We start from the raw sequence: 9,198 nt of genomic DNA on the forward strand, positions 1-9,198 counted from the left end.
TTTTTTTTTGGTAGAGAGGAAGGTCTCACTATGTTGTGGAGGCAGGTCTTGAGCTCCTGGCCTCAAGTAACCCTCCAGCCTCCCTGGCTTTAGATCTTCAAAATCTTACTTGAAGATCCTGAATCTTAGTTTATGAGCATTAAAAAAAAAGTCAGCTGGGCACGGTGGCTCACGCCTGTAATCCCAGCACCTTGGGAGGCCGAAGTGGGCAGATCACAAAGTCAGGAGATGAAGACCATCCTGGCTGACATGGTGAAACCTCGTCTGTACTAAAAATACAAATTAGCTGGGCATAGTCCCACTAGCATGTAGTCCCATCTACTTGGGAAGCTGAGACAGGAGAATTGCTTGAATGCAAGAGGCGGAGGCTGCAGTGAGCCAAGATCACGCCACTGCACTCCAGCCTGGGCAATGGGGTGAGACTCTGTGAAAAAAAAAAGTCTAACCTCTAAAGGACTCCATTGATAAATGTGTTGTTATTGAGAAATGCTAAGTGTATGAATATTGACGAATGCTGAGTGTATGACAGAATATATTGTTTGCTGTGAAGAACGATGGCAGGGAAAACCTAGCCACCCCCCCCCCCACAAAAGTGGAAAACCACTTGGGGCATTCCAAAGTGGCAGGACAATGTATAAATATCACACACCGGTTACAACAATTATTTGTGATATCTGCCCCTGCCCCCGTGGCTCCCTCGTGGAGAACACCTTTTAGTTTGTCTGTGATCAGTGGTAAGCGGGCACCAGCTGCCTACTTGGCCTGTTTTGTGTTATGAGAAAATACCATCCATCTGTTTGTTAATAATGATCACCTGTTCAGAGAGGCTAACTGAGTGGGTCAGAGCCTGCTCAAAGCCTTCAACCTGAAATGCTGTCAGCCCCTGAGGCTCTCAGCTCGGAAGGCTGCTGGTCCCCCGGATGGTCCCACCTTGCTCTTCTATCTGGGCGTCTGCCTCTCAGTTCCTTCAGCGCCGCCTGGTGGGGGTCACTATGGCTGAGCTGGCTCTCGACTCCAGATAAAAATCTGGTCATAGTAGCTGCTAGGGGTTAGGGGCAGAGAGGAATGGAGAGTTGGTTAATGGATATAGAATTTCAGTTTTACATGATGAAAAAGTTTTGAAGATGGATGGGGGTGACGGTTACATGATAATGTGAATGTACTAATGCTAGTGAACACTTAAAGATGGTTAAGATGATACATTTCACGTGATGTATATTTTACCATAATTTAAATAAAGACTATTAAATAAAAAATGGCTGGGCACAGTGGCTCACACTTGTAATCCCAGAATTTTGGGAGGCCGAGGCAGGTGGATCACCTGAGGTCAGGAGTTTAAGACCAGCCTGGCCAACAAGGCGAAGCCCTGTCTCTACAAAAAATACAAAAATAGCCAGGTGTGGTGGGCACCTGTAATCCCAGCTGCTTGGGAGACTTAGGCAGGAGAATTGCTTGAACCCAGGAGGTGGAGATTAGTGAGCCAAGATCGTGCCACTGCACTCCAGCCTGGGCGATAGAGCAAGACTCCATCTCAAAAGGAAAAACGAACGAGGCCAGGCATGGTGGCTCACGCCTGTAATCCCAGCACTTTGGGAGGTCAAGGTGGGAGGATTGCTTGAGCCCAAGAGATCAAGACCAGCCTGGCCAACATAGCAACACCCCCTTTCTATGTAAAATAAAATATTAGTTGGGTGAGGTGATGCTCGCCTGTAGTTCCAGCCACTTGGGAGGCTGACGTGGGAGGACGTGGGACACCAGGAGGTGGAGGCTGCAGTGAGCTGTGACTGTGCTGCCGCACGCCGGCCTGGGCCGCAGAGTGAGACTCTGTCCCTGAAAAAAAATTAAAATGATTTAAAAAGAAAAAAAAACAACAAATGAGTGGTACATTTGTGATCTTGAATCTTCGAGTATAAAGTTCTTTCCTGAGTATAGAAATCTTTGAGAATAAAAGTGGGAATTTGCTGGGCGTGGTACCTCACGCCTATAATCCCAGCACTTTGGGAGGCCAAGGCAGATGGATCACGACGTCAGGAGATTGAGACCATCCTGGTCAACACGGTGAAACCCCGTCTCTACTAAAAATACAAAAATTAGCTGGGCATGGTGCTGCATACCTGCAGTCCCAGCTACTCGGGAGGCTAAGGAGGAGAATTGCTTGAACCTGGGAGGCGGAGGTTGCAGTGAGCCGAGATCCCACCACTGTTGGCGACAGAGCAAGACACTGTCTCAAAATAAATAAATAAATAAATAAATAATCAGAGTAGGAATTTCTTTCTCCTTTTTTCTGTTTTTTTTTTTTTTTTTTTTTTTTTTTNTTTTTTTTTTTTTTTTTTTTTTTTTTTTTTTTAGATGAAGTTTTGCTTATTACCCAGGCTGGAGTGCAATGGCGTGGTTTCGGCTCACTGCAACCTCCACCTCCCAGGTTCAATTGGTTCTCCTGCCTCAGCCTGTCACCACGCCCAGCTAGTTTTTATATTTTTAGTAGAGACGGTGTTTCACCATGTTGACCAGATTGGTCTTGAACTCCTGATCTCAGGTGATCTGCACATCTGGCCCTCCCAAAGAGCTGGAATTACAGGCATGAGCCACTGCGCCCGGACCAAAAGCGGGATTCAAGTTGTATTGTATCGATAAATGACAGAGAACAGCAAAGAAGCTGGAAGACAGGAATTGGCAAGAGGGCTCTTGTCTGTGAATTGGTGAGGAGGTTTTCTCTGTGAATTGGAGAGGGGGCTTTGTCTGTGGATTGGTGAGGGGCTTTGTGGATTGGTGAGGGGCTTTGTGGATTGGTGAGGGGGTATTGTCTGTGGATTGCTGAGGGGGCTTTGTCTGTGGATTGGTGAGACGGCTTTGTCTGTGGATTGATGAGGGGCTTTGTCTGTGGATTGGCGAGGGGGCTTTGTCTGTGGATTGGTGAGGGGGTATTGTCTGTGGATTGGTGAGGGGGCTTTGTCTGTGGATTGGTGAGACGGCTTTGTCTGTGGATTGGTGAGGGGGCTTAGTCTGTGGATTGGTGAGGGGGCTTTGTCTGTGGATTGGTGAGGGGGCTTTGTCTGTGGATTGGTGAGGGGGCTTTGTCTGTGGATTGGTGAGACGGCTTTGTCTGTGGATTGGTGAGATGGCTTTGTCTGTGGATTGGTGAGACGGCTTTGTCTGTGGATTGGTGAGGGGGCTTAGTCTGTGGATTGGTGCAGGGGCTTTGTCTGTGGATTGGTGAGACGGCTTTGTCTGTATGGCATGCTCTCTCCCCATCTTTCTCCTGGCAGCTCCTTCTGAACAAGACCAGTCCTTCCACTCATCTTCATCCTTTTATTAAATGTAATCACCTTGAGCCCTACCTCCTTGAGGAGACCCAAGAGGAAATCGGGGTGTTATAAATTAACCGTGGCAGGGCACATTCTGGGGGCAATGCCAGCTGGACGCTGGCCTCCCGCAGTCCATCCCAAAGTCTCCCCCTTCTGGGAGCTGTCACAGCCCCTGGCCCCGCTGCCTGCCCACACTGGCTCAGAGCCTGGAGTTTCTTGTCTGTCCGCCAGTGCACCAGGGCTCAGCAGTATTCAGAATAATCTTCCTCCACGTAGTTGGCAGGGAACCACCCAACCTGAAAACAGATGAGGAGCTCATCAGAGCAGTCTCTGCACATTCTCCTACTGCCCCCCCCACACACCAGGCTGGCCCCCTCCCACTTCAGGGCCTTTGCACCTGCTATTACTTCTACCCCAGAAAAGACATCACCCAACATACACAAGGCTGACAACCACACGTGTGTGCACTTGAGCGTGCACACACACACACCCATTACCTCCTACAAGTCCCTGCCCAAATGTCACTTTATCAACAAGGCTTTCCTAACTACCCTATTAAAAATTGCAAGCCCCACCCACCCCAACCAAAGCTTCTTAGCCCCTTTTCTTTCTTTCTCTTTCTCTCTCTTTCCCCCTCCCTCCCTTCCTTTCTTTCCTTTTCTTTCTTTTTTTTTTTTTTCTTGTCTTTCCTTCTTTCTCTTTCTCTTCTTTCTTTCTCTCTTTTGACAGAGTCTTGCTCTGTCACCCAGGCTGGAGTGCAGTGGCACAATGTCGGCTCACTGCAACCTCTGCCTCCCAGGTTCAAGTGATTCTCCTGCCTCAGCCTCCCGGGTAGCTGGGATTACAGGTGCCTGCCACCACGCCTAGCCAATTTTTTTGTATTTTTAGTAGAGATGGGGTTTCATCATGTTAGTTGGACTGGTTTCAAACTCCTGACCTCAGGTGATCCGCCCACCTTGGCCTCCCAAAGTGCTGGGATTACAGGCTTAAGCCACCATGCCTGGCCAGCAGGAATTTCTGTCTGTATTATTGCCACTGAATCCCAAGAGCCTAGAACAGTTCCTGGCACACAGTAGATATTTAATGAATATATTTGTTGGATGGATGGATGGATAGATGAATGGATGGATTCTTGGATTGCTGGGCAAGTGGATAGATAGGTGGGTAGATAGAAAGATAGCTAGATAGCTAGATAGATAGATAGACAGACAGACAATAGACGATAGACAATAGATTATACAGACAATAAATAGATAATAGGTAGATAGAAATAGACAATAGATAGATAATAGGTAGATAGACGATAGATGAATGGGTGGATGGATACATGGGTTGGTGGATTGTGGTTGGATGCATGGATGGATGAATTAGTAGACTGATGGGTTGGTGGATAGATGGATAAATATAGAGACAGATTAACAAATGGGTGCCTGCATGGATAGAAGGATGGACACACAGGTAGAAATGAATGAACAGATGTTGGATGGATGGGAGGATTAATGGTTAGGTTAATGTTTTAATGGGTGGGTAGGTGGATGAATGGATAGACAGATGAGTGAATGGAAGGGTCGGTGGATGAATGGATAGATGCATAGGTTGAGATGGACGGATGCACAGATGAATCGATGATTTGTGGTTGGATGGATGGATGGATGGATGGATGAATCCTTTACATCCCAATCCTCCTTCAGTGCTCCAAAAGGCTCTTTCAAACACTAATTGTCCTCCAATGCTCGTTAAACTGATCATCCGCTGTTTTAACAAAACTACTAATCTATGCAATTACCCAGATCACTTTTTCATGTACGTTTTCCCCAGTAGAATGTAAGCTCTAACCACTGTCCTTGTTTTCATTAAACAAGTATTTTTGAGACATCATCATAATCAAGGCAGAATTCTAGTGGCTGAGAAGTCATCAGTGGGTGAAATAAAGGTGCTCTGCCTCCATGGAACGAAAATAAGAACTTGGCAGAGGGCCAGGCGCGGTGGCTCACGCCTGTAACCCCAGCACTTTGGGAGGCGGAGGCGGACGGATCATGAGGTCAAGAGATCAAGACCATCCTGGCCAACATAGTGAAACCCCGTCTCTGCTAAAATATAAAAATTAGCTGGGCCCATGTGGTGGCGCGCGTCTGTAGTCCCAGCTACTCGGAGGCTGAAGCAGGAGAATTGTTTGAACCCGGGAGGCGGAGGTTGCAGTGAGCCGAGATCACACCACTGCACTCCATCCTGGCACCTGGCAACAGAGCAAGACTCTGTCTCAAAAAAAAAAAAAAAAAGAACTTGGCAGAAACAAGTGGGCTTGAAGAGTCTTGAGGTCTCTTCCATTCCTTAGAGTCTGAATTCAAGCAGACAAGTGAGCACAGTGATTTAGTCCCAGCTCTGCCTCTTTGTATATTCAGTATTGATTAGGCACATACTGTGTGCCAGGCACTGTCCCAAGCACTGGTGATGTTGCAGTGAGCCAAGAAAGACACAAATGCCTGCCTCGGTGTTTTCAAAACATGCCAGTCACTCTCACCCCAGGACATTTGCACACACTGGTCCTTCTGTCTGAAACACTTTCCCCCAACCCATCTACAACCTTTTTACTTGGATAACTTTATTTATCTTTTATTAATCAGTTTGGTCTTTCAGATATCATCCTGACCTGCTCCCAGGGTGAGTCAGGGGCTCCCTCAGTAATTCTCCACCACAATCTCTTTTATTCTTTCTTCTTCTTCTATTTTTTTTTTTTTTTTGAGACAGGGTCTTGTTCTGTCTCCCAGGCTGGAGGTACAGAGGCATAATCATGGCTCAGGCAGCCTCCAACTCCTGGGCTCAAGCAATCCTCCCACCTCAGCCTCCTGAAAACCTGGGACTACAAGCACACACTACCACACCCAACTAATGTTTTTATTTTTATTTATGTAGAGGTGAGATCTCAGTATTTTAGCCAGGCTGGCCTCGAATTTGTGGCCTCAAGAGATCTCCCACCTCAGCCTCCCAAAGCACTGGGATTGAGGGCATAAGCCACCGTGCCCAGCACCCTTGTTAATCGTGACCGCTCAGTGTCATAACTGCTTGGGTGTAGGTCTGTCCTCCGCATTAGATTATAAGTTTCAAGAGGGCAGTCCTTGTACCGTGCTTGTTTCTGTTTCTGGCACCCGGCACAATGTCTGCGCACAGCAGGTGCTCAACACATGCCTATAGGTTCCATAAATGCATAAATGACATCCCTGTCTTCCTTCCCTCTGACCAGGAAAGACCTCCATGGAAGCCACACCTCACCTGCTCCAGTCCCCAGTTCCAGCGCAGCCCCTCCACCACCAGGTCAACCCCTGCTGGGAGGAGGTCTTAACATGTGTGTGATGGAGTGTATGTTGTTTGCTGAGAGGTGATGGCAAGGAACACCGAGCCATCCCCAGGCAGAAAACCGCTAGAATAGTAGGCAGTATGTCCCAGTCATGCACTAGATAAACCAGTTCCCAAAACACAGGATACATGCCCTTGTCCCCATTGCTGACTCAAAAAGGATGCTTTCTAGCTTATTTCTGTTTTAGTAGTGAGCAGGCACGATCTGCCTATTTAGTCTATCTTTATTCTATGAAGAAACACTGAGCACCTGCTTATTACAATCACTTGTTCACAAAGAATCAATACGTGGGTCCGAGTCTGCTCTGGGCTGTCAGCTGGGAAACGCTGGCAGACCCTGACGGCCCCACTCTGATCCCACTTTTGCACTCTATTTTTGTTTCTTTTCTTTTCTTGTTTTTGAGACAGGGTCTCGCTCTGTCACCCAGGCTGGAGTGCAGTGGCATAATCCCGGCTCACTGCAACCTCCGCCTCCCGGGTTCAAGGGGTTCTCCTTCCTCTGCCTCCTGAGTAGCTGGGATTATAGGTGTCTGCCACCACGCCCAGCTAATTTTTGTATATTTAGTAGAGATGGGGTTTCATCATGTTGCCCAGACTGGTCTCGAACTCTTGACCTTGTGATCCACCCACCTCAGCCTCCCAAAGTGCTGGGATTACAGTCATGAGCCACCATGCCCAGGCTGTTTCCGTTTCTTAATTCCTTCAGTGCTGCCTGGACTGGGGTCTCTATGACCAAGTTGCTCTCAGGAAACCCCCATGCCCTCCCCCTGTTGCCCAGCCCTGCCTGCCTCACCCGGCCATAGATCTCCCCTCGCCACCAGCCTTGCTGTCCTTTCTTGTTAAGGATCTTGATGATGTCCCCCTCCTTGAGCGACAGCTCTGATCGGTCCCGGGCGCAGAAGTCATAGCGGGCTTTGGCTGTGCCAAAATACTTTGTGCTTCCCACTGTGGAGAGAGAACACAAGTGAGAAAAAGTTCTGTGGCGGATACCCACTCACTGAAGGCACAGCTCTCAGGAGGGTACCTCCAGGATAAAGAGCTTCTCGGTGCTCTTTTCTGCGTGTTAGATGCCCCCTACTTTAAGGAGACACAACTGCACTCCCAGCATCATCCTCCTATCCGGATTTAGAAAATAAGACCTTTTTTTTTGAGATGGAGTCTTATTCTGTCACCCAGGCCAGAGTGCAGTGGCACGATCTCAGCTCACTGCAACCTCTGCCTCCTGCGTTCAAGAAATTCTCCTGCCTCAGCCTCCCAGGTAGCTGAGATTACAGGTGTGCACCACCATGCCTGGCTGATTTTTACATTTTTAGTAGAGATAGGGTTTCACCATGTTGGCCAGCCTGGTCTTGGCTACTCCTGACCTCAAGTGACCCAGACGCCTTAGCCTCCCCAACTGCTGAAATTACAGGCATGAGCCACCATGCCCATCCCAAAAATAAGACTGGTTTTGAATTCTTATTTTGAGGCTGAGGCATGAGAATCCTTTGAACCTGGGAGGTGGGAGGCAAAGGTTGCAGTGAGCTAAGATGGCATCACTGCACTCTAGCCTAGGTGACAGAGTGAGTCTGTCTCAAAAAAAAAAAAAATCTATAGATGTAGATATCGTTATCTATACATCGACATCTATATCTATCTCTCTTTCCTGACCTGCTCCCAGGGTGACTCAGGGGCTCACCCTGGGATATCTAGATATCTGTAGATATAGGTATCTATGGATAGAGATCGATGCTAGATGATATATAGATATATAGAGATATAAATGGATAGACAGATGTGAAAAGGGGTTTCTGCTACTGTACAGACATGACCTCTGCAAGCCTATCGGAAGGGGTGTCAATGGCGTCCCCAAACTTTCCCTCCACAGTGGGAAGGGGCTGGGACGGTAGGCTGCCTGAGACCTCCTACCTGCTGGCTTGCTGATGGTCCTCTTCTCCGGCTCCTTGAAAGGGAACTGCAAGGTGGTGTCCAGAGACTTGAAGCAATCCTTTAGGGAGTTCTGCTGGTAAAACTCCACCAGCTCCTAGAAAGCGACAACATGACAGATGCTATCCCAGTGGGTCAGCCCATGAGGGGGCAGAGCTAGGAAGAGCCAGATGCAACTCCTCACATGAAGCAGGCCCTGCTTCTGGCCTCTTTGACAAGTGACCCCTTGAATGCTCCCCATGATGGGGAGCTCATCACCTTTCTGAGCAGCCAGGACCGTTTATGGGGAAGGGACCACATTGCCTAAAACAAGTTCTTCTAATAGTTGAATAATTCACTTCCTGATACATTTACCAGATAATTAGCTCACCAAATTCAAAGCCTTCTATGGGTGCCAGGTGCCTTAATTTATAATTAGTAATCATCAGTGGACCAGATGCAGGGACTACAAAAGATTAAAACACGAGCCAGGCATGACCGTGCATGCCTGTAGTCCCAGCTATTCAGGAAGCTGAGGAGGGAGGATCGCCTGAGCCCAGGGGTTGTAAACTATAGGGAGTTATGATCACAACACTGCATCCAGCCTGGGCCACAGAGCAAGACCCTGTCTCTT

The 9,198-nt window shown here is 48.1% G+C and overlaps 1 protein-coding gene across 1 annotated transcript in view; it reads right to left on the minus strand.

Annotated features, from left to right (window-relative positions):
• Positions 1-3,295: 3,295 nt before the first annotated feature.
• VAV1 (vav guanine nucleotide exchange factor 1) overlaps positions 3,296-9,198 on the minus strand; it is a 76,872-nt gene continuing 70,969 nt past the window's right edge. Inside the window, exons 25-27 of the mRNA XM_017528274.1 lie at positions 8,568-8,682; positions 7,453-7,604; positions 3,296-3,601 (exon numbers count right to left, since the gene is read on the minus strand). Coding sequence (XP_017383763.1) covers positions 3,548-3,601; positions 7,453-7,604; positions 8,568-8,682 — 321 coding nt within the window. The 3' untranslated portion in view covers positions 3,296-3,547. The remainder of the gene's footprint in view (positions 3,602-7,452; positions 7,605-8,567; positions 8,683-9,198) is intronic.

Source organism: Cebus imitator, unplaced genomic scaffold (genome assembly GCF_001604975.1).
Source record: "Cebus imitator isolate Cc_AM_T3 unplaced genomic scaffold, Cebus_imitator-1.0 Scaffold53, whole genome shotgun sequence".
Taxonomy (NCBI): domain Eukaryota; kingdom Metazoa; phylum Chordata; class Mammalia; order Primates; family Cebidae; genus Cebus; species Cebus imitator.